Consider the following 27,166-nt stretch of genomic DNA (forward strand, 5'->3'; position numbering starts at 1 on the left):
ACCAAATGAAAAGACTTAGTTACTGCTAGTTTAACTTAGTTAAACATTTCCTGGAAATGCCTGCCAGACATCACAGCCTGTTTGACATGACAGTGCATGTTTACATATTAGGCATGTGACTTAAGAGACATCTTATATGTAATGACCCATGTGGATATATACTGTATCGTGTGTTTTGCTTTTGTTTTGTTCTTTCTTGTCACTGTATGCAAAGCAAGTATTGCACGCCCACACATGGGCTGTGTCACACTTGACTAAAAGTACCTAGCCACCATGAACTTACAGATAACTGATTATATTTAAATGAGTGGTTTCTTTCCCTAGCAATACATGTTATAGTTATCTTCAATGTCGTTGCTGTTATGGTAACGTTAACTTAGCTCCTTCCCTGCTATCTTGCAATTCACATCCTTACCAAACTCTCCAGTGTGTTGTCTTGAAGCTAAACCAGTCCTCTTTTCTAATAACTATTCATGTTGAGTCTGGCTAGGGTTCATTTTCAACAATTCTGGAAAACATCTGCTAGCATACTTTCTCATGTAACGTTGCTCAAGATAGCTAATGACGTTAACGCTAGCTTACTAGCTTGCCATAACCATGGAGGCTAACAGTAGCAAAACAAAGTTCACTGGTTAACACTGGCCGTCTGGAGGTGTAATACTTTGTTCGTTGACTATGGTAGATTACGCATGTGAGTAAGTCGTGGTAGTTTTTTACTTGATAAGGTAGCTTCTGGACCAACTAGCTAAGCTAACGTTAGCTTAAAGAGACTTCTCCACTGATGCCAATGCTAGCAAGCTAATTACCGCTAAGCAAAAATTTCAATGAGGCTAAAGAAGGGCTTATTGATAAGGGGTTAAAACAAGCTGAACTGTTACGTTACAACAATCACGGGATGTCTGCCCGGAGAAAACCACTGAGTTTCCAACCAGCCTCCCCTCCCTTGAGATGATGCTCTGCGCACCAACTCCCTCCCTAGTTTCTCCTGGAGCTGTTGGCGTTAGCAAGCATACCTACCGCTGCAGGCAGCGCTCAGGACGGCAGGCCGGATCACCACAAACAGGCGAGCCTTACTACAACAAAAACGGCCACGACATATGTTTACACTCAAGCATTAATATAGCCATGGCGCTCGGGTCGGCACCACACCGACAAACGAAAAATATGGCTTGAATGGTAGAGTTAGGTCTTCCTTGTCCAGTATAAAACGCCGCCCATTTGCACTGAAGTCTGGCTGGTTGCAGGTGATACAGGGGTGCGTTCAAGATTATCTAGCAAGGAGGAAAGTTGTTAGAGGCGATTTCTCAACACATTTCAAACTGACTTCTTAATATGTGTTACTACAAAAACTATGTATCAATCGTGGGACGTTTTATAATCTTCATATAACAAACTTTTTCAGTTGCTTGACACATGAAAAGCATGAATTCTCTGTTATATTCTCAGATCCACAGTTCATTTTCAGTATAATTCTCAGACATGTTCATCAACATGCATATTGTATAAATCTTCACATGCAAAACATTTGAACCAAACAGAAATGTTTAATATATTTCAGTAATCTGGTATTGTCATACAAATTATTAATAATAAATTGATATTTTTGTACCTCGATCATCCTCAAATTTTAGTGCAAATGATCACAAGTTTGTTCACAGATGAAAGTCATGTATAACGGCATACATGTTGCACCATGCCAAAAGACTTTTGTGTATTTTCAGAGCAAATATCACATGTAAGGTAGATGAAGTGCTGTGGCCAGACGTTTTGACGTGTCATATCAGGAAAAGCATTTGTATTTTACATTGCTGTTACTTCAATTAAGGAAAAAAAATATAAGTCTACTAATATCTTGATATTGGTCTCTAGACCTTTGACTGTCTTGGGTTAAATGCCTTTTTAATGGCGATGTACTTTATTTACTTGTGCCGGCCTTTTTTCAGGAAAAATAAACTGTTGTGCTGTGCAGAATAAATTGTTGTAGTGATTGTATTCAATGTTTTGGGAATTGAAACAGTGTCTAAAGAAAATGAGAAAAACTGTAACCAACGGTAAAAGTCCAAACTGTCGCTGAACGCAACTCGGCCGCTTTTCACCCAAGATGCACCTGTCCAACTGAACTGTCTGAGAAAAGCCATTTTGTTGTGCTAGCTAGCTATGTGGGTAAAGAAAGCCACCAATATTATGGGTCTGTTATATCAACGCTAACTATGTCACTTTTACGTTTTTGTTTATTGTCGCAAAATACAACAATTGAACGTGTTAAAATCTGTAAGTAGTCAAGACTGGCATGGACTAGCCTGTACAGCTAAAGCTAAAGAGTTGTGGAGAAGACGAAAACTGGTAGCTAAAGTGTGCTGCAGTTTCAGATATCACACTGTTAGCTAGCTATCTGTTTACTTAGCTGACGGTAACTAGTTATGTTTTCTGATTAATTAACCTAACGTTAGTTAGTTGTTTGTAAATGTGTTTTAAAGACATTGCGACTGTCTGTGCTGTCAACCAAAGACAACTGGTTCAACAAAGAGGCTGTGTTGCTGACAGTAAATAAACAGGCGACTGAACAATCCAACACTAATTTAGCAAAACACTTGAACCATACAGCGTTAAGCCAAAGCGCTAATCTGATAATGGCAGAGGACACCCGACAGGACAAGAGAGCCAGCTTCTCTGCTATAACGGAGCACAACACCAACGGGATGGCCAGGACCTCCGCTGTGGCCTCAAGCAAAACTGGCGCTTCAAAGAAATTAGTGATCAAAAATTTCAAAGGTATCGTCACTGATCGTTTTCACCTTCGTCATCTAACAACATAAGTTATCATCGATGTATGTTAATACGACAGAGGATGTAACTTTTAGACCATACTGTAAAAAGTTGTCTGTCTCTGGGTTGTGTACATATTGTGACAGCAGTTGCTTAGAAGGCTTCACATGTCAGATTTGAATAGGGCTTGATTTTGTAATCATACATGTTTGCATCTCCCAGTGATTCAGTTATTTTTGCTTGTGGACAGTGATCATTTTAAAAGCCTCTCACAACTTCTGGTTGTCCCATCAGAGAATTGCACATATTGGGTGTAGCCTAACTCGGGTATTAATAAAGGTATAAAGCAGTGTATGTGTGCTGACACAATTAATCATTGAGTGAATTTTCAGGAAATTAATTTTCTGCAAGAGATTATTATTCTATAAATCGTTTTATTCACTCCACAAATTAATAAAACAAGCAGATACTCGTTAAGAACATTAAATGTGACAACTTGTGATAGGCTTTCATTATTTTTACCATTTATACAGTACATGTTTACTCCAACAAAAAAAAAAGGATTATTAGTTAAATAGGTAATAATTGATGTCAGAGCTAGAATCCTTGGTTATAACAGACAGGAACTTTTCACATAGGCAGCTTAGCAGACGTGCTGATATGCATATTCATGTTACAATAATCTTTGACAATACTATCTGTATTATTTTGATAATGAATGATCTAAGAATTAGATCTTCAAAGACATACTTTGTAGTATGTTAAAGTGTGTTTTTAATGTAAAAAACTTAAAATTTAAATATGTAAGCTTTCTTAATGACTATACTATACATACTGTTTGTGCAAACTTTCTCAGAACAATAAATGTCCAACTTATGTATTTGTTAAAGAAACCAGAAATTGATTATTTCACTGACAAGACAGTGAAAAAGTCTGCACTGTGTATTTATTTCCTTTCCTGTGGGTCCAAAGTGTGCAGTGGAGGCAGCCCTTAGTTCATTGTCGGTTATTCCAATAATGACCATGAAAACTAATATTACATTGCATCCATTCGAATTTTTAAACAAGATATATACAATACTGTCCATTGCAGATGTTGGTGTGGAGCTAAGTAAGAAATTACCTATAGATTTTTTTTACTTTGAAGGCCTTTGAAAAAAGGCACTGAATGGACTGATGGTTTCCAAATGTGCAGCCTGTCATATTTGTGTGAAACATGTCAAAATATGTTCTATCCAAATGCTAATATTGATTCATTTGCAGCAGTTCCCAGTGTGCATGACCTATAACCTATAACATTGCCGCTGGCTTTTTGTAACAGACAGGCCAAAACTATCCGAGAACTATACTGAGGACACATGGCTGAAGCTACGGGATGCAGTGGGTGCCATCCAGAACAGCACCTCTATCAAGTACAATCTGGAAGAGCTCTATCAGGTTTGCTGTCTTTCTTTTTAAACACCTGCAGCTTGATTATTTTCCCTGGCCCTGAAAAGTGTGTAGCAGTGTACAGAACAATTCAACAAGACTAGCACAAATGCTTTATAGTTTATAATTTTTAACACCTGATATTTCAGCAGATCTTACAATACAGACTTGAAGTTTAATTTCATAAGTTGTTATAAATGACCAAAAACACCTGTCTGGAAGTAATAATGTTGCAAGTGTTCTCTGATTTTAACAGTTTGTCTTTGAGCAGAATTGTGAAACGATCTCATGTGCTCTTGTCTCTCTCTCTCTCTTGAAGGCGGTAGAGAACCTCTGTTCGTATAAGGTCTCCCCCACGCTGTACAAGCAGCTACGGCAGGTCTGCGAAGATCATGTGCAGGCCCAGATCCACCAGTTTAGAGAATATCCTTTTTTTGTGCACAATCATATCAGGCAAGTTATTTGTCGAACCTGTTGAAACATTTACTGAGGTTGGGACAGTAAATGTTTCATATTCTTACTTTTTTTTTAATCATGATGCATTGTGAGAGAGAGACTTCCTTGACAGTAGACCTCTGTCTTTACTAGTACTAAACCAGCAATTTACTGTCAACCAAAATGCATTTTGCCCGATCTCAGCCTGCTGTTAAATATAATGCTGCAGGTTTGTTCATTAGGAGCAACTCAAGTTAGGGAGGTGTGGGATCTGCTGGCACAGTACAGGTGTTGTTACAGTCTTTTCTCACAAGGGGTCAACATATAACAAGTTTGGCAGTTATCCTTAATATTTCCAAACCCCAACACAATGGGGTTTAACAAGCAGTGGCTGTGACTGGCAGATGGTGTAAATATGCTTGACATATTGTGCGATAAAACAGCAGCTTTATAACAAAACACAAAGTCACTGATTAATCAAATTATAGGCAATCCAATTATAGGACCTTTAATCATATTTATTGTCATCCAGTTGCTTTATAGCTGTTTTTAGACTGTTCAGGCAGGCTGGACTTGCTTTATGGACTTAAAATATAGATATGTATTTTGGCCCTAATAAGAACCTCAGCATGCTCAATACAGATAGGAATAATTCAATTTTCAATTCAATTCAATTCAATTTTATTTATATAGTGCCAAATCACAACAAAGTCATCTCATGACACTTTACAAAATAGAGCAGGTCTAGACCGACTCTTTATAATGTTATTACAGAGACCCAACAGTTCCCACCATGAGCAAGCACTTTGGCGACAGTGGCAAGGAAAAACTTCCTTTAATAATATAAATAATATATAATATAATATATAATATAATATAATATAATAAAAGCCATTAGTTCACCCAGTACCCACCAAATCCTTTTGAGACAACAAGCGAAACCAAGATGTTTATACATGCTGCCTGTAAAGTATGTATTCAAAATGTTGTTTTAGTGACGAGCGAACAGAAGATTTTTCCTTAACATGGAGCTCACAGAGTCTTTGGACAACCTTTCCTTCCTGAAGCGAATGAATCGCTGCTGGCAGGACCACTGCCGGCAAACTGTAAGTTGAATGTTAGATATGCATATCAAAACTGTTCTGCAAACAGGAAGGTGTAAATCCCATATTTAGACAGTTCTTGTTTTCCTCTTTATAGATAATGATCCGAAGTATCTTTCTCTTCCTGGATCGTACCTATGTGCTTCAGAACTCCCTACTCCCCTCCATTTGGTAAAATCACAGTTTATTCAAATGATTCAGTTTGTTAAGGTGTACTGTGCAGTAGGAGGCTGATGTTACGTATACGTTGCAGGGACACTGGGTTGGAACTATTTCGTACCCACATTGTGAGTGACAGTGGAGTTCAGAAGCGCACAGTAGATGGCATTTTGGAGCAGATAGAACTTGAGAGGAACGGAGAGACAATAGACCGCAGTCTGCTCAGGAGTCTACTGGGCATGCTGTCAGACCTACAGGTACCTGATCGCCTGGTTACGACAACTAATCAGTAGATGGATTGAATGTATGTCCTTGTTTTAACTTGCCGACTGTCTGACTTTTGTTAAGGTTTACAAAGATTCCTTTGAGGAGAGATTTTTGATCGAGACCAATCGCCTGTATGCAGCAGAGGGACAGCGGCTGATGCAGGAGAGAGATGTGAGTGAGGTTATTAATGGATCTGTGGTTCGAGAGTGTCAGTTATTCGGCAGTAACCTGTATTTGTATGTGTCCAGGTGCCCGAGTACCTGCACCATGTGGCTCGTCGGTTGGAGGAGGAGAATGATCGAATCATGAGCTACCTCGACCAGAGCACTCAGTAATAGTTTTTTTACATTTTCAATTATGTTATCATCACATATCATGGAGACAAAACTCATGTCACATATACAAAATAGACACTATTCTGCCATTAACACCATACAATTAGACACCTCCTTGAATTTTAGGAGTCACTCAAAAGAAACACAGTACAAAACAGAATGGTATATTTGCATATATTTGTTTTATAGAGTGATATATAAACTGGCAAATGGTCTTTTGGGCCAAGTAGGAAAATGAAGATTGCTTCCAGTACAAAGAGTTAACTTCACTAAATGTCGAGTCCACTGTGTTTCACACTGTTTCTTTAAAATATTTTCACATTAAGCTCCTTCAACAATCTTCAAGTGTTCTCTAGTTTATTCTGATTGTTTATTTATTCCCCCACATAACTGAAAACTTGGTAGCTTTCTTCAAAGTAGATTTTTACAATTTAAAAATTATGATTTAAAAGTTGACGTAATAGTATAAAATGTATTTTCTTAGTAACATATGTAGTAGTTGTAACCCCAGTTTTCATTAGCAACAAGACTGTGCTGTGCAGAAAGGTCAGGAGGTGAGATTGAAGGCATTTTCTTGAAAGGGGGTCACAAGGACAGACTTTGAATATGTTTGCATCTGTTCCAGCTTTTGGATACATTTTCTCTTTTTTTATTTCTCATTTTCTCCTCATTATTTCACAGGAAGCCACTTATTAGCTGCGTTGAGAAACAACTTTTAGGAGAACATATGACTGCAATGCTACAAAAGGGTTAGTCATTAAATACTTAATGAGTGTGTTTGCGTGTGGAAATATAGATTACATTTGTGAAGCATATTGTGTGAAATCTTTGTTGTGCTTTGTGGTGTTCTTCCTTTGGTTTGCATTACATGCTCAGTAAATCTGGTACGGTTTAGTTCGCTAATCTCAATCTCATTCGCAAATCTTAATCAAGCCTGCTTGGTGACCTGTTGTGAAATGGTTGTGATTGAAATTACTAGAGCACAGTCCATGACTAAAGCAAAAATGTTATCTAACCTCTTTGTGCAGCTGTACCCATCCATTAATTTTTCAATTTGTGAATTTGATTTACTCCTAAATTGTAGAATACAGTTAAATTGTTTTGTTTAATATATAAAATACATATATGTTTGTTCCAGGTCTGAGCACCCTGCTGGATGAGAATCGTGTGACTGAGCTGGCCCTCCTCTACCAGCTCTTCAGCAAGGTGAAGGGAGGACTCCCTACACTGCTGCAGTTCTGGAGGGATTACATAAAGGTACGCACATCTCTCAACATATACGTAGACGCATAACACAAAGCATTACCATCAGCAAAGCATGTCCTTGAAAAATGCTCATACACATTGTTGAAACTTTCTCTGCTCTTAGTCCTTCGGTGGAGAGATTGTATGTACTCCAGAGAAAGACAAGGACATGGTGCAAGACCTGCTGGACTTCAAGGACAAGATGGACAATGTGGCACAGAGCTGCTTTACACGGAATGAGGGGTTCATCAATGCCATGAAGGAGGCCTTTGAGACCTTCATCAACAAGAGGCCCAACAAACCTGCCGAACTCATTGGTGGGTCGGACAAATAAATGACATGCCAGGGCATTTTTTTCAGTTTTACCAATTTTTTACATTTTAATGTGTTTTTTTTATTAGTTCCAGCATGTGATAACAGCTTTCTTGGTTATTGCTTCCCATCCAGCTAAATATGTGGATTCCAAGTTAAGAGCCGGGAACAAGGAGGCTACAGAGGAGGAGCTGGAGAGAATCCTGGACAAGATAATGATAATCTTCCGTTTCATACACGGTCAGTTACACTTCTGTGCGTGGTGAACGCATATATTTGCATTCTCAGTCAAATAGTGTTACTAACCACTATGAAGCTTGTTACATGAGACCCTTTCATGTCTGTTCGCTCCCTCCAGGAAAAGATGTGTTTGAAGCTTTTTATAAGAAGGACTTAGCCAAGCGTCTGCTGGTTGGCAAGAGTGCTTCTGTTGATGCTGAAAAGTCCATGCTCTCCAAGCTCAAACATGGTGAGTCCAATGTCTTAGTCGGAGATAGTCTGTCATGGGTGCATGTGTGGTGGTGTAAGGTGTGAGAACAAGTCAGTTGTGATATTGTGTGGTTTTGATGTCCTCCAGAGTGCGGAGCAGCGTTTACCAGTAAGCTAGAGGGGATGTTCAAGGACATGGAACTGTCCAAAGACATAATGATCCAGTTCAAACAGGTACTTGTCGTCTCTGTGCACATAGACACACTTAAAAACATACATGTGTAGCTTTAAAATATCGATGTCATGTTTACAGTTTGTGTATGTATCACTCTGTACTGTGTCATTTATTTTTAATGCATCATTGTAAAAGTTATGATATTTCTACTCAGTATATACAGAACCAGAGTGAGCCAAGCAACATAGAACTTACTGTCAACATCCTCACTATGGGCTACTGGCCTTCATATACACCCATGGAGGTCCACTTGCCCCCAGAGGTAAGCATTTTTATGTTTGGGTTCTGTTTTTGGTGCACACTTGACCAACACATTGGAGTCATGGAAGCAGTTTATGCACCTGAAAGCAGTGTAATGCTAAATTTGAATATTTATTTTTGTGGGTTGAATAGAATTTGAGCATCAGACGATTTCTTTAAACAATATTAATGTGTTCATTTATTTATTCATAGTGCCATTTAGTGTCTTGATTTATAGTAGCTAAGCAGCAACATGGTGAAGTTATTATCTTCATTTCAACAAATGTCTTTATATTTTGGTAGATGGTAAAACTCCAGGAGGTGTTCAAGTTGTTCTACCTGGGGAAGCACAGTGGGAGGAAGCTGCAGTGGCAACCCACACTGGGCCACGCTGTCCTAAAGGCGGAGTTTAAAGAGGTATGGGCATGGGTACATCCTAACGGGGCACAGAGAAGAGAGACAAATTGACTTGAGAAAACGTCTGAACAACTCTTACAATGACTACTTTATCCTGCAGGGTAAGAAGGAGCTGCAGGTGTCTCTGTTCCAGACGCTGGTGCTGCTGATGTTTAATGAGGGAGAGGAGTTCAGCATGGAGGAGATTCGCACTGCCACTGGCATAGGTTACACATGTCTTTAAATATGTAGTGCAACTATTCTATTGTGGAAGAGGCACCTGCTGTATCACATTATCATCCTCTCTTGTCCTGCGCAGAGGAGGGAGAGCTCAGGCGTACACTGCAGTCCCTGGCCTGCGGAAAAGCACGCGTCCTCAACAAGAACCCTCGAGGGAAAGACGTGGAGGATGGAGACCGTTTCAATTTCAACAATGATTTTAAACACAAACTGTTCCGCATCAAGATCAACCAGATCCAAATGAAGGAAACGGTAAAAATACTAGCATATTTCTTTCCAAATTTCTTCACATACGCGTCCTCCTCAGCCAGGTTTTACTTTGCTGTTTTTTATTTACCACTTAAATATGTCTTCTTGTGCAAAATGGTGGTTCTTACCCGTTTTTAAAAGATATTTTCCTTACAGGTAGAGGAGCAGGTAAGCACCACAGAGCGTGTGTTTCAAGATAGGCAGTATCAGATCGATGCAGCTGTGGTGCGCATCATGAAGATGAGGAAGACCCTCAGTCACAACCTCCTGGTATCAGAGCTCTACAACCAGCTGAAGTTCCCTGTCAAGGTGATGTATCTTAAGCTTCTCATTCTCATTATTTTACACATTCGCACACACACACAGCTCATCAGCATCTGACTTGCTTTCCTCTCCACAGCCGGGTGACCTGAAGAAGCGGATCGAGTCACTCATAGACAGAGACTACATGGAACGTGACAAGGAGACTCCTAACCAGTACCACTATGTTGCCTGAAGGGGTACCACTGCCATGCTTTCCTCACAGCAAGCGTACAGCTGGCCCCCCAAAAACAGCATTACAGCCCTTCAGCCACCCGACTCTCCTCTGGTGCCCATCTTTCCCTCCATCCACGATCCTGGACGCAGTGTCCAGATCCCACAGAGCTCCAGAGAGACAAAAGAGACTTGGCTGTACTGTTCCCACGCTGCGTCATCTTTAGTGGGACGGGGCTGGAGGAGTGACCTGGGTTGTTGATGGCTGGTTTATGTGACTTACGAATCTGCTAATGCAAAACTCAACTGAAAATAACTAGCACTTTCCTGTTTTTGTTTGGTTTATTTTCCTCCTCGGGATTTGAATTTTTTTTCTCCATCACGTCCTTCTAAAATCACTTATTTTCTACTATAGTTGGTTTGTCTTGAGTTTTAAGATTTTTTTGTTTTATTTTTATTTTTTTTGTTCAAGGCGTTCTCCTTAAAGTTGGCTGCATAAACTGCTGAGTGTAAACCTGATTGGTTGGTTGCTTGATTTGGCAGAGAAACAGCTGTTGAGGACAAGAAGAGACTTGAAAATGATGAAGTGGGCCAGAGGAGTTGGGTCACACGTTTGGCTCAGAGGGAGGGTTCATTGCTTGTGACAGAAGCTAAATGACATGCAGGCAAGCCACTTGGGTATTTCTTTGGGTACCTTATATGTTTTGACCAAAATGTCCAAATGTCCAATGTCATGTGCTGACGTTTTTGTAGATCAGATTGTATTCTATGTAAGAGTGAGAAAAGTGAACCTGAATAAATGGATATTTAATGATTCATTGAATGATTCGTAGATAACCAGCTAGTGGTGGGGTTTTGTGTGTGTGTGTGTGTGTGTGTGTGTGTGTGTGTGTGTGTGTTTTAACATGACTGCTCTGTTGCCTGTCAGTTTGAGTTCAGTATGTAGTTCCTCATGTTCACAGTGTGCAACTCCTCCCAGTCTAATCTGATGGAGATCAAATGAATCTCAGTAAAAACAAAACAAGTTAATAGTAGTGGAATAAGGGCAGTTTGGGCAAGTGAGCAACAAAGGATTTTTTTCTTGTATGCAGCTGTGGTGTGCAGCATCAAAACATGGACACTATTTAGACCACAGTGTGTTATACACATACATATCACTATGTCATCCTCTTCCAGTTTGTATCACTCAGCCCCAACTAATACAATAAGGAGTGGATTGTTGTCTGTTCTCTTTCCATAAACTATTTTTTGAGCTATGATGAAATAATTTGAGATTTAAAGGCTATTTTCAATAAATAATAGTCATCACTTTGATAGAAATTAGCCATTCCGAATTTTAATGCCTCAAGTTACTGAAAGATGGAAGTGAAAATGAAAGGGTGTTTCTTGATACTTTCACTATCACATCAGGGAATGTACAGCTTTTGTGTTATTAAGAAAAAGATCTTAAACAAATATGTCAACAATAGCTAATTGTCTGACATTACAATCTCATTTTAAGACAAGAAAATGGCATGTGTTTTGTGGTTGAAGTATGCACGGAGAATGTAGCAGGCTCCTGATAAGTCTTGGACAGCAGCATTAAAGCAACCTCTGCGTTCCATCTAGGGTTTTGCACCCCCTCGTGAATTGATGAAGGTGTCAGCTGACTACCCACAACACAAGCACTTTGCTGCCTGCACAGCACAGGGTGTGTGGACTAACTCTTATAGCAAACTATAATGTGCTCCAGATCATACATTTCATATAATCCACCATATAATTTATCTTTTTACATGCCATGTATTTAAATCATTCCTGGAATGTTGTGTTCAAGTGTGCGTTAGTTAGTTGGTGCCTTCATGGTCACTATTTTACAAGGCAGCTATTGTATATAGAATTATATACTTGATATTTCATATAAATTTGAGTAAAAAGTGTCAAGAAGTGAAGGCAAACCAACTAACCGAAGCAAATGTATTATTGCGTTTGGTTTGGTGTTTTTCCTCCCCGCTCATTACATTTAAATTACGTTTAATTAATCAGCCTTGACATGTGTCACTTAGAGTTCCCCGAAAAAGAAGTAATTTCTTTGTAATATTATTCCCGGAAGTGCACTATTTTCTCATTAGGTGTCTCTTCACACCCTGTTGGTATCACCTACCCAACATCATGTACAGTTATGTAATGATGTAATAAGTCATATTAATCAACACTTTTTCATGCAGTCACGAGGGACAAAACTGTGGTGTTTCTTACTCTACTGTGCATATTTGTGGCATTTTGTTTTTGTCACGGAGCAGACAGTTGATTAGTATTGCCTTGAATAGAGCTCAGTCCTCGTGAAAGAAAGGGGGGGCGGTCTCACGTGACTGGGTAGATCTGAATGCTACCAGTTCACATGATGAGACATGGCTTATGCAGTCAGTGTGGTTGTGACCGACATCTAACTGCGTTCAGTGAGCGTTACAACAAGCAGGAAGTGCTTTAGGAGCATAAAATAACTCCTATCGTCTACCTACGTGCGGCGGAGAAACGTCAACAACAACAGGAAGAACAACAGTGACGCCTCGGATTTAGCTAACGGTTCGTGAAGTCAAGTGCAGTTCGCGGTGCGACGTGTCGACCCACCTGCGCCTACAGCGGCGATACAACAACACCTCTCCGGGCTTGTTTTTTTTCTTGCCTCGACGGGAACAAAATAAGTGAAGTGTGCCCTGTTGTGTGATCTGAACTGAAAGATGAAACTCTCTCACGCTTTGGCTGCGCTTATCATCGCCTGGTTTGCGGTTTTAGGTGAGTGTTTTGCGGTTTACAGCTACTCATCACCATCCTGCCGCTAATGTTACCGTTGGACCAAACGACGTCACGAAATCTATCGTTGGTTAGTTGTAGCGTCAGCGTTAGCTTATAGGGGTTCACTCGTTTAGCCGAAACAAGTTGTCAGTTAGTTAGCTAGCTAATCGTATATATCGACAGAAGAATAACCGGCAACTATTTTGATTATCGATTAATCATTGTTGTTCCAGCTTCTCAAATTGTGACAATTTAGATTTTTTCCTGTTGTCTTTCATTATAGAAAATGCTGACATTGTAACTATATTGTTAGTTGCAGCCAAGTGTTGTCTAAATGTAGCTATATAGTCATATGTATGTACTTACGGTAGGTAGGCCATTATTTAGGCAAGACGAGGAGTATTAACGTTACACCTTGAACCACCTGTGTAGGATGTAGACATTAGTAATAGCTCATATTAATTTATGGCTTGACTTAATATATGAATATAATAAGGGACCTGGTGTAACTCAGACATATCCTTTAAAGTTTGACCAAAAAGTGGATCAGTGCTGTTGGACCTACAGTCTCTTAAAGTTTCACATGGACTTTGAAAACTTGAAAAAAATCCAAACGTCAGCTGTCCTCTGTCAAAACAGACCAGACTTACCAGAGAAGTTGCTGGACTTTATTCAGTTCAATTCTATTCTATTCTATTCTATGCTATTCTAATGTAATGCCCAGGTTTTGTTAATGTTGTGGGGCAGCAGATTGGTCTCATTGTTGTGTCATTTGAGAGCTTCATGTGACCGCTGTGATGGCTTTGTGTTGCACACAGCCCAGTAGAGGCCTACTGACAGTGAGTTTATGACCAGTTTAATCGCCCTGAACACACACAGACACACACCCTGCTGCTGACACAGGAAAACAGGCCAATATAGCTTGAGTATGTTTATTATAACCTCTTAATGCTCATCCTAAAATATATATATTACTGTAGTTCTTTGTAAGTAATCACTAACTTGGTGTTTAGTTTTGTTTCCCACCCTGAAACATATTGAGGACTTCTGCTGACGACGCTGGTGACCTTAGAGTTTAATTCCGCCAGCGCCAGCATATCCTCACAACACAAGTGGCAGTGTGGGATACTTTTCTGTTTTGTTATTCCCTCCACACCCGGCTGCTATCTGCAGCTTGATACTTTGTACACACAGCCAGCTTTTACCTCATGATCAGATTGCGGTGTTGTGTCAACCGTCTGCTGTGTGTTTTCAGGGTGAACAGAGAGGTGACAACGGGGTCAAGTTTCAGCAAAGGCAGCAGTGGAGGAAGTGTGTGATTGACAGAGACCGACACATGACTGAAGCACAGTGTCTCTCTCCACTAGGATCAATAGATTATATTGATGGAGAACGCTCACAATGAAGGGAAGAGAGGGGAGGGGAAGTGAGAAGACTATGAAAGAGGGAAGAGCTTTGTCAGATCACTGTGTAATGAGTTTTGAATTTAGCAATAGCAACTAACACCGCCCACAAGCCAAATGCTGAATAAATATGTCTCTCATATTTACATAACCAGCTACTATTTGGAGTATCTTTTCAATTCCAAAAATCATTTAATAAGTCTTATGTCTGACAGAACCTAATAAAAAAAATACAATCTAATAACATACAGTAAATAAGAGTCTGTGTCTGTGCTGTTTGAATGTTCACCAAAGAGGAATAGTCGTAGTCATACAACAACCACATTTAAGCCTCAACTTCTTTGTAGACATTCTGGGAAGTGTGAAGCAAGTGGTGAAACTCCTGTATTGCGTTACTCTATTATAAAATAGGTGAGTGCGTCTTTGTAAGGATACGAGATGTGGGGTTGATAAGTACATGATCCCTGAATAGCTACTGTAGCTTCCAAACAATATGTTTGAGAATTACAGCCACTATCACACACACATAGACACTCAGCGGTGAGTTGGCAGTTTCCAGGGCATAAAGGTATTAATAGCCCACAATGAAAGAGTGAAAGTTGGCTGAGTTGGTAAATGCTACTTGATAATTCTGTTCATAGGAGCCACACTTAGTATAGCTAACAAGCATGGCACCTGACTCCATCGCTCAGGAGAGGTTCAATTACACCTGTCACAAGTCTGGAGTGGAGCAGCAGCTCTAATAAGCTCTGCAATTTTGTCAGGAAAGAGTCAGGACGGGTTTTTGGTCTTGGTCTCTCACTTATAGCTGTTTGCTGACCTCTGGTGGTGGCTTGTGTGAACTGCTTCATTGTGTGTGTAGGACATGGTATCATATAGAATCAGTTATGTTGTAATAATCCTCACTGTCATAATTTGTACTCATTTTGTGACGTATTATCTAACCGGGCAAGTCAAATAAAAAAAACAAACACAAGACAGAGATAATGAAGACTTATTCAATATGTGTGTATTATAATGTCAATACAGTAAAGATGGTTACCAGCAAACAGATCTGTATTAGCAGTCTAACTCATCATCGGGTCACATTGTGCATTAATAATATGTGCTGAGCAACATATATATTTATTGTTAATCATTGTGGGATGTTTTTAGTATTGTAAGTTATGACACACAAATAAATGTCATATATTTGAAAATTTGACAGTTGAAAAGAATTTTTCTAATATATTTTCAGTTTGAGTTCTCATTATGTTCTCCTCAACAGGTTGCATTCAGGCGGTTACTCTCGAGGTGAATGAAGGGAACTCCACCTGCATTAAGGCTGAGCTTTCGGCATCATTCTCCATCACATACAACACCTCCAGCAGCACGGTATGTACAATGACAACAAGTGGTTTCCATCTCTGAAAGCATTGGTATTGATTTAATCGATTGTATCTCGTTGTGAACACCAGTCATATCACTTGTCTTTCCTCAGAGAACAGTGCAGGTCTTTATGCCCGACTCGGCCACCGTCGATCCAGGCAGCAGCTCATGTGGCACAGACGGCAGCTCACCGTGGCTGGTGGCGATGTTTGGACCTGGCCACACGCTGGGGCTGAGCTTTTCAACCAATGGAAGTCTGTACAGTGTCGCTAACCTGACACTGCAGTATAACCTCAGCGACGCTTCAATCTTCCCTGAGGCTAACAGCTCTGGTGAGAACAAATACTGCAACAAACTGTCCAGCACAGTGCAGATTCCGTCTGTTGTCGAGTGTGGTTAAATTCATGTGGTGCCTGTATAGACAATTACATTCACACCAGATCTAAATATGTGAAGTAAGTAAAGACAATGTTACTTATTTCATTATAGTATTTAAATCTTATATCAATAAAGAAATAAAGAAAACATAGTTCAAACTCATGGGCTCATATTCCGCTGGTATTATATCAGATTTATAACAGATTTGCTGTTTGTTTGATTTTGTCCTAGATGTGGTCACTGTGGTGTCCTCTTCAGTTGGGATCTGGGCGACTATCAACACTACCTACCGCTGTGTGAGTCCCGCCGCTTTTGGAGTTGGAGGAGCAACTGTCACTTTCTCTGACATGAGGCTGGAGGCGTACATGCCAGGAAATGACCTTAGTCCACAAGGTACCACTCTGATTGGGTTTTTGTTTCTGAGCTTGTTTGACCTGCTTCTTTGTAGTCGATTATATATATATTTTTTTTTTTATCATTTCTCCTGTCACAGAAAGCGTATGTATGGCAGATCAGGCCAGTACCACAGCTCCACCTACCACTGCCAGTACTACAACAACTGCAGCTCCAGCACCAACCCCTCCAGGAACGCCTGAACGGGGAACCTACTCTGTAAACAACAGCAACGGCACCGCATGTCTCCTGGCCCAAATGGGACTGCAGCTCAACATCTCCTATTTCTCTTTATCTCAGAATAAGGTAAAAGAGAGCTTTACAAGCAAGGACAGCTCATAGTAAAATACCCTTTCAGTCTATTTTGCGTAACAAACCTCAAATAAACCAAATGTATCTTTGTCTACTTTGCCAGACTGTCCAAGAGTTAGTAAACTTGACTCCCAATCTGACAAGTTCATCAGGATCATGTGAAGCCAGCAGTGCTTCCTTGGTTTTGACACAGGAGCGAGCCACCACGCTCAACTTTACCTTCACTCTGGTAAGATCACCTCTGCTCTTTTGTGAATTTAGCTACATTATCAGCTGTTTTTTGTTTGTGCGTGTGTGGATATAAGTGTTTATTAAACCCCTCTACTCCCGTCCACAGAACTCCACAAGCAACAAGTACCACCTGAGTGAGATCACTCTGCTCGCTAACTGGACTGATATGACTGGTATGTCATTTGCAGCAAGCAACATACTTTTTTTCTTGCCTCTCATTTACTTAATTCAAAGAATTACTGACCCATCTCTCTCCGCTCAGCTCCCTTCTCAGCCAGTAACACCAGTCTGAACTACCTGCGGAGCACACTGGGCCGCTCCTACATGTGCAACGCGGAGCAAACTCTGGCTGTGGTGCCAACCTTCTCCCTCAACACATTCAGACTGCAGGTGCAGCCCTTTGAAGTCACCACCAACCAGTTTGCTACGGGTACAAATGCTTTCTTTTCATCGCCCCTGCTGTTATCCACTTATTTTCCAAAGTTTTCTCTATCTTTGTTCTCTGACCTTAATGACATAAGAAATAGTTATAGCATGTAACTCAGTTTTTTCACTTGTTTTTGATGCTGGTTGTCATGTTTGTTAATTTTGGAGAGAGCCAGGTTAGCATCAACAAGGCCAAGGGTTCAGAATCAGTAATCCCTCTATTTAAGTTGCATTTTGATAAAGCATCTAACCATTATTTGCTAAAAGTGGTCAGTAAAGAAAGCTACTGCACATATCTTTATTTTCCCTCTTTTCTTTCTGTCTCCAGCGGAGGAGTGTCAGATGGACCAAGACCAGATGCTGATCCCCATCATTGTTGGAGCAGCTCTTGCCGGCCTGGTGCTGATCGTCCTCATTGCATATCTAATAGGCAGGAAGAGGAGCCATGCCGGATACCAAACCATCTGAATGGACCCCTTCATTGAACTTAAGCCTGACAGACTGAATGGTGGAGAGATGAACCCGAGTGTGTAAGTGAGCAAGTAATAGACTGTGGACACGAGCATGAGTGAATGGAGGCAGTTGTTACTCTGTGGTGAGTGCATGTTTTTGCATATCCTATGTGACCTGGATATTTTATTTTCCTTTCACTTTCTTTGTGAGATGATGATGATGAAAAGCCAAAGACCTGCTTAACTTTAGATGGTGTGCATCTTGATGAAGCCCGAGAGGACGGAGTCACATAATCAAGGATGGAGGCAGTTTGAATTTGCTGTGGAAAGCTCACAGTCAGCTGTTTGTCTCTACTCATGTTTCATTATGTTCTAGGAATTGGTTGACTTTGCTTGAACTGCTGTTGTTGTTTTTAGCTGTGTAATTATTTAACATCCCATGCAATTAATGAGACAGAGGGTCAAATGAACTGCAGGACAAAGCTCCAATAGCTTGTCCACTGTTGATCAAAAGTTTAAAAGAGAAGAATGTCTTTGCAAGTAAAAACATTTCAGGTTAGGTGGAGTTTTATTCTTACACCTACACATGCTCACTAGCATTTTTTTTAAAAACTTCATGAGCATAAAATAATCCCAGTGACTCCAAGAAAAGGGAAAGCTCTGAATGTGTGTCTTTTCCAAACATATTCCTCCACAGCGGAGACTGATAAAAGCCTGAACTGTCCCAATAGAGCACTGAGGCACAGTTAAATCCAACTAATTTAACACAGTCTGGTAATTGTGGTGATAAAAAGGTGGACTGCTGCTTTGTGTAAACAGTGTGTAGTGCTCTGGGCATACAGAGTGCTACTCTGCATTACTAAAATGTATTTAATATTGTGAACAAGTGAACAGGTGCATGGGTTCAGTTTCTGTTCTTACCTTTCCTCACCCACTCCTTAAAGAAATGTTAATATGAATTGTAGTGATTTGATGTTTTATTTTTATAGAAAATGGTTTGATTTCATTTTCTATTACTATGCATCTTACTGAAAGTTAATAAAAATCTAAAAGTCCAGCACTACATTTTTTCATGCAACAGTATGATTTGTTTTTATCTGGTTTTGTATGAAATAAACATGGCTGTTTACTCCGAGCTGCTCACCCAGGTGTACATTACACAGATTACTCCGAGCTGGGATCAACGCCAAGGTTATTTTAGTCTAGAGCAACCAAATCTGATATCTGTACTATGAGAGTTTAAGGGACCACGGAACAAACTGGACACACCTTGGTTAGAAAAAGAGAGCAGCCCTTTCAGTTATGCTTACATCATTTCTTCATAGTGCACTTAATGGTTGAGGTCAGGAACTGTGACATATGCTGAAAACAACCAATTAATTCATGAATTGAAATTGAAATGTTTTAAAATCATGAAATCAGTATGATTCACATTCGATTACCACAGCAGGTAGTGCCAGCATGGAGATTTGTCAGTTAATCATTCATTTATCATTCCATGTGAAGTACAGTAGGCACGTTCCTCTTGGCTGTGCTTACAACACATCATTTATCTGAGCTGGCCATTTGCTGCCAAGATTTTTACTCTACAGTGTCTCTGACTTTCTGGAGTAAAGTGCATAATTCCACATTTTAGCAAAAGAAGACAAACTACATGTTGATTTCAAATGGAATCGTCAACTCATACAGCACATTGCTTAGAATATTCTCATCTCACCATATATTTACACTTAGGCTGTATGATTGTCTCAAAATATGTTTAAGACATAAAATACACAGTATGTAGTAGTCACTGTGACATAAAGTCAGTAAAAAAAGAAGGTGCAAACGAGCTGTGTGGGATCTTCCCAGTGGAATGTGTTTTAACTTTGACAGGTAGTCGAGTTTGGTTCAGGATTCTTCTGCAATGATGCGAGATCGACATGTAGCCCGCAGCTTAGTCAAGGTTGCCCTGGAGAGACTTCCTGGTTCAGCGAAGATTTTCTAGGAAAGGCAAGAAACACCAGGATTATAGGATTAAAGGTACAGTAAATTACAAGGGATGTTTGTTTTAGACGTCATGGTCTTTCCCCCAGTGAAATGACACTCTTAATAAACTGGCAGTGATGGGATACCTCCCCATCCTTTTACCTGCATGAAAGTGTGGCATTCATCAACAAATGGTCCATGGGTGATCTGCTTGAAGTTTTGGCAGACGTCTGGCAGCGACTGGGCCTCTTGAATCAGAGCCTGGTTGTGGTGGATCAGTGTCAGAGCTACACGGAACAGAATTTTAGAGCCCTCGTAGAACAGGCAATCCCAAATCCGCAGAACTGTCTGCAGGAAAACACCAACAAAGAAAGTTCCACCAGCAAACACATACAAAATTATGCCCAATATGAAGTTTAATCTGCAGTTTGAACAAACATCTAAGCAGCTAAACTGCAGGCAAGTGCAACTCAGTTCAGTGCACAAAGTAATTAGAAACAGTGATAGGCAACATCAAAAACCCAGTTTTAGTTTGTTGTATAAAGAGTCATATCCAAGTGCCACCAGTTAGTGTAAGTAAACTACTGAAAGTGTGTACGTATTCTTGATCATCTTGGGGTTGTTATGGCTAATGACTTATTGTATTACTAGTGAACCAAACAAGCAATGCTTTTTGCACTGTAAAGGTAGAGGGTACAGAAATAGTGTTAAGTAATTATAATTTTACAACTGAAAGTTCAATCAGAGTTAGCATGTATATTTTCCAAATATTCTTTCCTTCCCTATGTTGCACTAAAATTTCAAATTTGTAACTCAGGTGCTGTTCTCAAGTGGAGCAGAGGAAAAACTCCCACAGATTCACCACAGTGTGTGTGGGGGTGAAATCTCGAGGGAATAGCATGAATCTCTGCAAGTGTTACGCCCTCCATGTGTATTTGGAGAACAAACATAGCAGTCCACGCCCCTCTCCAGGCCAACAGAGGTAGTTAGCAACAACAAGGACTGTTACTTGTGGTGTGTTGGCCAGTCCAAATCAAAAGAAAAGAAGGATTAAAAAACTAATTTCTATCTGAATCCACTAAAAGCAGTGCTGACATAAAGCACATAGATTTAGTGAACAGTGTAGTAGTCCTGAATGTGAATGACCAGAATTTGTCTCTGACTTGCTTCACAGTCTGTTATCAAACTTTTGAATAAAAAAAACTTTGACCCAGGATACAAGGTAAAACAATGGCAGGACTTCCCTCCTGGCCTCACTGTGAAACACACACAACAGATTCACTCACCTCTACTGGCAAGACGTCTATGTAGAGACAGATGAACCACCGGGAGACCACCAGGGTCCACATGACATTATGATCCACCATGGTCTGCCAGACTCTGGGGATTTTCACTTTCACCAGTTCCCCTAACACCTCCTGGTCCGTCTTCAGCCCCAGCATGGCCGGACTGTAGTAGTCTGTAACCACACACACACACACACACACACACACCTTTCTGTGTGTTTCTCATCAACTCCATAGCATTGTGAGTTATACATTGCTCTCAATTAAATGCAAACAGATATAAACAAATCCATTTTGTAAAACAAAAGCTCTACAAACAGCTTAAAAGGAAAACAGTTCAAATTAAACTCAATTAAATTGCTCATGTTGTGTCTAACAGCTCATTACTCCTGTCATAACTGCTGCTGTCAAGTTTTTTCTCATTTTTAATGACATTCTCTGAGTGATACAAATGAAAACATACTGTGGGTCTTAAGCCACAGATAAAGACCATGTGACTGCCTACAGGATTATTCTTAGCCCAGACATTCGCCTACACACACACCTGTCATGAGACCAGAACAATGGCAAATAAATGTAGCTACACACACCTGGTAAAATTCTACCAAGTAGTGCATCCATCAGCCAGAAGGATTTCTCTTCATCTTTTGTGATGATAAGTAGATACCCAGCTATGAAGTTCATCCCCTGAAGACAAAAGAGAGACGCGTCAGTAAGCGCACACTGGACATGAAACAGGCTACCTGAGCGTGATTACAGATAGATAAGTTCCAGTCATACAATATAAGAGATGGAACCATCAACAGAGGCCCTGCTGCCTGTTTGAATAGCAAACTAAGCTGCATACGCGCTGGTGAATGAAATTTGTCTTTCAAATGCTAATGATTAACATAGGGCTATACTGAGGTGACATCAACACAAACACCCTTTCTTTGAACACATACACGTTGAATAATTGTGCAGTCATTCATATAAAAACACTACACAGAATGATGACCAACCAGATAATGGATATATATGTTTCCAAACACTAAAATTGAAGTCTACTTTATTTAGGCTTTAGTTTTGCATATTTTTATACATTTTTTCACACCAATAACAAAGCTAATCCTTCACTGCATTCAGCACTATAAACAATAATGAAACAATATGAAGTATGTTGTTTTTATAACCAACATTACCAACACCTGATCATATTGCAAAGTCAGAATCAGAATCAGAAATACTTTATTGATCCCCGGGGGGAAATTAGACAATGTCCTCGACAATACCCGATATTCTCACACTGTTCTTTGAAATCTTTGCCACACGTGTAAGAAGGTATAAGAATAGTATCATGCAAAATACATTTCAGGCTGGATCTTCGGTAATATTACCTGACAGTAGCCCACAGCTGGGTTGTGGTGACCGTAGGCCAGCAGCACATTGTACAGAGCTTTCTGCAAACATGGGTTGGATGTCTTGCGGAACTGGACGTTGTCTGGAAATGTTCGGTTCAAGTCTGAAAGAAAAAGACAGCACAGACACTCATATTTAGCGCTGTGTGTTTATGGGTGCATGATAGCAAGCAAGTCTGAAAAAAGAAGCACCACAGAATCTCCTTTTACAACTGAAGTTGTTACAACAGTCTGTTCAAATGATGTCTAAATGCAAACTTGACTAGCTAAATAACTTTTATACGTGTTGTTTTTGGCAGATAACACTGCAGATAAAGCTGGAAAGACTGCAGAGGTAGAGGTACTTGTACCACTTATGGGGTAAAGTATTGTTTACCCCCCCTCTCCATCTCAGAGACGTGATATTATTATAAATCACTGTGCAGTGTTTTAGCATCTCATCAAACCTTCACACTACAGGATCTATTGTTCAAATTGGCCTTCCTGGGTTGTTTTTTATCTCAACTGTACCTGAAACAACACACCTCCACCAACGCAGCCTGTTAAGTTCTTTTAAAGCAATCTAAACAAAAATAAAATCAACAGTAGAGCTAGCCTCTCGCTGACTCACAAAGCCATGCGTATGTCACGCTGAACACTACATTAGTATTCTGTAATGTTAAGCGTAAGGGCTCTGAAACACAAAACTGTTGGCCATCATTGTGCCCTGTGTGGCTGAATGCTGCCTGCAGGTTTTGCAGTGTGTCTGGCACAGTTGGCTGTAGTCAGCATTAATCAGCAACAGTTCAGCCGAATCAGCATACTGAATCAGCCTCAGAGGCAGTCGGTTAGAAAGAATTCTCAAACAAAATCTGTTATTTTACCCATTTACTGCAGTATCTCCTCATTTTTCCTCTCTGCCTGTTCTTGTTTCACAAGCACAAGGCTGCATGATGACAATGCCAGTGCAAAACAAAACTTTACAGTACCAACTGCAACTTTTTAATCACAAATTTCACTTATATTGTGATAAATATCACTTATTTTGTATTCCAAACACAGTATAATGAGACTTTTAATCAGATTCACATTGGCGTGAAAATAATTGGCTCTTTTGTTGTGTATGTTAATGATGGTCTTTAGAGTAGAAACAGTTATTTCCCCAGATCAGGGGTTAGATAGAGGTTCAAGTGCAATTTTTAACAGAAGACGTGAGGCGATGCACTGTAGGTCTTTGCTGGAGCTCGCTCTTTGAGGTTGGCTTTGTGGGTGTCAGGGCTTTAAGGAAGTCTGAGTGAGCGCATGGGTGTGAGAAACTGTTCACAGCCTGACCTGTGCAGATGGTCTCCACCAGTTTGGGGTCGTGCTGGGCTCCGAGCAGAGACTGGTAGTATCCTGGGTTCTTCTCTAGTTGGTCTTGAGCCCCACTGGCTGCCATCCAGATCAGAGCCCGGTGCTCATTGGGAATCCCCTTACGTACATAACGCTTTACTGAAGAAGAAGGGGAGCATTTAAGTTTAGTTCAGTTTCATCATGTGCACTCACTGTGTGAGAATACTGTTGTGTTCGGTTTTCACACTCACGTTTTACATTCTTCTGCACCTTGCTTTTGCCCTTCAGTAGTTTGGACCACTTGATGGATCGTCGGGTGAGCACGACTAGATACTCAGACATGAGCTCCTCATATGACTCATAATCAAAGCCCTCTGAGCGCTCAAAGCCATACGGATCCACACTGGGCCAAAATGCACAAAGTTTTTAAACTTTAATGAAAAACATTAAAGGATTGTTTTCAGTCAGTATATCACAATCACAATCATCCTCAGAGTTACAGAACATTCACATCATAGCATTGTGAACCTCAAACAACATGAACATGATCAGGTGAGCCTGTCCAAGTGTACTTGTGTATGTGTGTTTACGTGCTTTTACTTGTGTACTATATTATTTATTATGAATATATTTGAGGCAAGACTGACAACAAATTCCCAATTAATGTAGAAAAACCTCAGACATTAGTCCAGTATCATTTAAGTGCTAGTGTTTGTAGCATTTCTGCCTCCTCATCCCCAGTTTGCACCTTCTTCATGCATAACTAGACTGGATAAAGCCATTACAGCACAAAATTAATATAATATTTCACATGTAGCATGTTTATCTCCATTACCGACATCTACAATCTGGTTCTAGATGTAAAAGTTATAGGTGTAGGTGGCTCAACCTAATGCCTTAGGTAACACGATAATCAGCTTAACCCTTTCACATGAGCAAAGTCATCCCTGAAGAAGAAATGCACCTGCAGACCAGCAATGTGGCAGGCTGCTACATCTGCTTTGAACATGTTCAAGCCCAACAGACTTTAAGGCATGAAACCACTTAACTACTGTATATACTACACGCTAGTGTGGATCAGCATATACTGAGTGAAAATAAAACTCTAAAACTGATTGTTTTACAAATGAACAAACATTAGCTACGTTCAAAAATGTAGTTAAACAAAACTATAAACATCAGCAGGCCACTGCACAACTCCTACAGAAAGTAACGTTAGGTAAAATTAGCTAATTTAGCTACTCTGTAAATCAGATTATTAGTCCGTCATTAGTTCTAATATACTCAGAGTAGAAGAATGTTGCATTAACCTATCCCAACAAATTTCACATTGTACTGCAAATTAAATGTTTTGGGAGAGAAAACTACGAATGACCTCAGTTATCGCGATTTGAGTTTTGCACTAGTAACGTTAGCCATTAGCTGTACGTTAAACTAACGGCTGGAGTAACGTTAACGGTCTACGGTAGTTACTTGGCTAACGTTACTGCTTCCAGTTTCCACGAAATGAGGGATAACGCAATTAGCTGCCTCTGGATTTACTCGTCAGGTAAATTACTCATCTACCCTTGACCTTCTCAAATCAATAAAATATGATTTTAAACGTTTTAGCAAGCTGAGATAACCGTCAAAGCCCAACGTTACGTTTGCTAACGTTACCTGTCCACTCTGTCTTTGGCTCTACCGTCGGCGGAGCGGGTCCGATTGGTCGCCTTGTTCTTCTTCTCCATTGCTTCTCTAGTGCTCCAGTGGTATCCTGAAAATCTGTGCTAGAGTATCACCATGTATCCAGCGTATTGTTGTTTTACTCCAAGAAAAGGCTAAATCAACGCAAAAGTTTACAACAAACATGAATGTCTTCGTCACAGTTTAAGTTGAGGTAGTTAACGTTCACTTTTAACTTTCTCCATGTGTGCGTGCGGAGAGACGGGACAAGACGCTGCTTTTTCCTGGGATTAATTTGCTATTCTCGAAAAGGGAGCAGCTGTGAACAGCATTCTTACGCTTTCACCAAAACCAAGAAGTCGTTTTAGTTGGATTCTTGAAATATTTTATCCATCCGCCGTCGATCAAGCCGTGTGGAGAGTCTGTCTTGAGTTTTATCGCCATCCGCATGCACCTGCTGCTGGGCCCCCTCTCCTCGGAGTACAACCAACTGGCCCGTAGCTCTAACAACAACATCCAAACATAACAACAAGACGAATGCGACCCGATGTAATCCCAAATAAAAGTCACTCCCACTCTTCTTGTCCGGAGTACTCCATGAAAGATTTCGGACTCGTGACGTTTGTCCCAGGACACAGTCGTCAATCAGACCTAATGCTGCTTTCAAGTGATTCCCGTAACATCCTACTTCAGAGCTCCCATGGGATGGCTAAATGTGATTTATGCCGCATTCACGGGGCTTTAGTTAGAAAAAAAAGCAGAAGAGATGTGCAGCAGATTGGGGTTTTAAGTAATTCAGTTTTGGCTTTGCTCATAATATATTCGCAGTTATATCTCATCCAACATTGCTGCTAACCAGTTTTACAAGAAAACGCCATTTTTATGAAGTGTTAAAGCTGTTAAAAATCATTAATATTTCCACTATGATCTGTTTATAATGTTGAGTAATACACATAGGGTATTTATTACTTTTATTCGTATATTTCCTATACATGAAAACATAACACTTGTTGAGAACATGTTGTAAAAGCCTTCATAGCCAAACATGTATTTGTCTTATAACATATCACATTACTATGAAGCTTAACTGTCACATCAGATACTCCCTGCTCATAAAACTCCAAGGGTCCCCCGTTTAGTATGGTAACGTTTGTATGTCCGATAACACGTAAAGGCAACAAAAATGGTAAGTAGCCGCGCCCTCTTCGCCACAGCCACGTAGCACAGGTAAATACAGCCATCTGTTAACCTGAGTTTCTGCTGGGCAACATTGGGCCACTAAATTGTATATCTGGACTCAAACTCATATCTGTTGCATGGGTGATTCAGGGCTCCCACAGACCTTGAAAACCTTTAGAGGTTTGCAGATATGACAGAGATAAAAAATAATAATAAGGCTTAGGCTTAATTAAAATAAATGGATGAACTGAATTGAGTTTACCTTAGCTCTCTCTGTCCCAGCATCAGCACAGCTTCACAACCTTAAGG

The 27,166-nt window shown here is 40.2% G+C and overlaps 3 protein-coding genes across 4 annotated transcripts; 2 read left to right on the forward strand and 1 right to left on the reverse strand.

Moving 5' to 3' along the window:
• Window positions 1-2,515: 2,515 nt before the first annotated feature.
• Window positions 2,516-11,127, forward strand: cul4a (cullin 4A). 2 transcript variants are annotated; one of them, XM_070910004.1, is made up of 20 exons: window positions 2,516-2,772; window positions 4,088-4,203; window positions 4,514-4,617; window positions 5,666-5,735; window positions 5,830-5,903; window positions 5,986-6,148; window positions 6,240-6,329; window positions 6,407-6,489; window positions 7,175-7,242; window positions 7,632-7,750; window positions 7,863-8,055; window positions 8,186-8,290; window positions 8,409-8,519; window positions 8,628-8,719; window positions 8,869-8,976; window positions 9,258-9,371; window positions 9,472-9,577; window positions 9,670-9,842; window positions 9,996-10,148; window positions 10,240-11,127. In XM_070910004.1, the coding sequence occupies exons 1-20, from the start codon at window positions 2,631-2,633 to the stop codon at window positions 10,333-10,335; spliced, it is 2,280 nt and encodes a 759-aa protein (XP_070766105.1). In that variant the 5' UTR covers window positions 2,516-2,630; the 3' UTR covers window positions 10,336-11,127. The 2 variants fall into 2 exon arrangements, with proteins under 2 accessions (XP_070766105.1, XP_070766096.1); XM_070909995.1 differs by having other exon boundaries at window positions 8,628-8,713.
• Window positions 11,128-12,702: 1,575 nt separating this feature from the next.
• On the forward strand, window positions 12,703-19,111 carry lamp1a (lysosomal associated membrane protein 1a). The gene is made up of 9 exons (XM_070915757.1): window positions 12,703-13,088; window positions 15,759-15,865; window positions 15,972-16,191; window positions 16,469-16,630; window positions 16,731-16,936; window positions 17,046-17,171; window positions 17,280-17,346; window positions 17,436-17,603; window positions 17,928-19,111. Exons 1-9 carry the CDS (start codon window positions 13,034-13,036, stop codon window positions 18,065-18,067), a joined length of 1,251 nt encoding a protein of 416 aa, XP_070771858.1. The 5' UTR covers window positions 12,703-13,033; the 3' UTR covers window positions 18,068-19,111.
• A 324-nt stretch (window positions 19,112-19,435) lies between these two features.
• grtp1a (growth hormone regulated TBC protein 1a) lies at window positions 19,436-25,805 on the reverse strand. Its single transcript, XM_070915879.1, has 8 exons — window positions 25,673-25,805; window positions 24,265-24,416; window positions 24,014-24,172; window positions 22,682-22,806; window positions 21,896-21,992; window positions 21,306-21,478; window positions 20,182-20,367; window positions 19,436-20,034 (listed from the first exon to the last, which is right to left on the reverse strand). The coding sequence occupies exons 1-8, from the start codon at window positions 25,741-25,743 to the stop codon at window positions 19,942-19,944; spliced, it is 1,056 nt and encodes a 351-aa protein (XP_070771980.1). The 5' UTR covers window positions 25,744-25,805; the 3' UTR covers window positions 19,436-19,941.
• Window positions 25,806-27,166: the final 1,361 nt, after the last annotated feature.

This window comes from Enoplosus armatus, chromosome 1, assembly GCF_043641665.1.
Source record: "Enoplosus armatus isolate fEnoArm2 chromosome 1, fEnoArm2.hap1, whole genome shotgun sequence".
NCBI classification, from domain to species: domain Eukaryota; kingdom Metazoa; phylum Chordata; class Actinopteri; order Centrarchiformes; family Enoplosidae; genus Enoplosus; species Enoplosus armatus.

Bases quoted from the DNA above. Each gene is read 5' to 3' on its own strand.
- cul4a (XM_070910004.1), top strand. From the start codon at position 2,631: ATGGCAGAGGACACCCGACAGGACAAGAGAGCCAGCTTCTCTGCTATA. The intron at 6,330-6,406 runs GTGAGTGAGGTT...GTATGTGTCCAG, and splicing joins GGCTGATGCAGGAGAGAGAT to GTGCCCGAGTACCTGCACCA. The intron at 8,977-9,257 runs GTAAGCATTTTT...ATATTTTGGTAG, and splicing joins AGGTCCACTTGCCCCCAGAG to ATGGTAAAACTCCAGGAGGT.
- lamp1a (XM_070915757.1), top strand. From the start codon at position 13,034: ATGAAACTCTCTCACGCTTTGGCTGCGCTTATCATCGCCTGGTTTGCG. The intron at 16,631-16,730 runs GTACCACTCTGA...CTCCTGTCACAG, and splicing joins AAATGACCTTAGTCCACAAG to AAAGCGTATGTATGGCAGAT. The intron at 17,347-17,435 runs GTATGTCATTTG...CTCTCCGCTCAG, and splicing joins TAACTGGACTGATATGACTG to CTCCCTTCTCAGCCAGTAAC.
- grtp1a (XM_070915879.1), bottom strand. From the start codon at position 25,743: ATGGAGAAGAAGAACAAGGCGACCAATCGGACCCGCTCCGCCGACGGT. The intron at 21,479-21,895 runs GTGTGTGTAGCT...GTGTGGTTACAG, and splicing joins ACTTGGTAGAATTTTACCAG to ACTACTACAGTCCGGCCATG. The intron at 20,035-20,181 runs GTAAAAGGATGG...TGCCTTTCCTAG, and splicing joins AATGCCACACTTTCATGCAG to AAAATCTTCGCTGAACCAGG.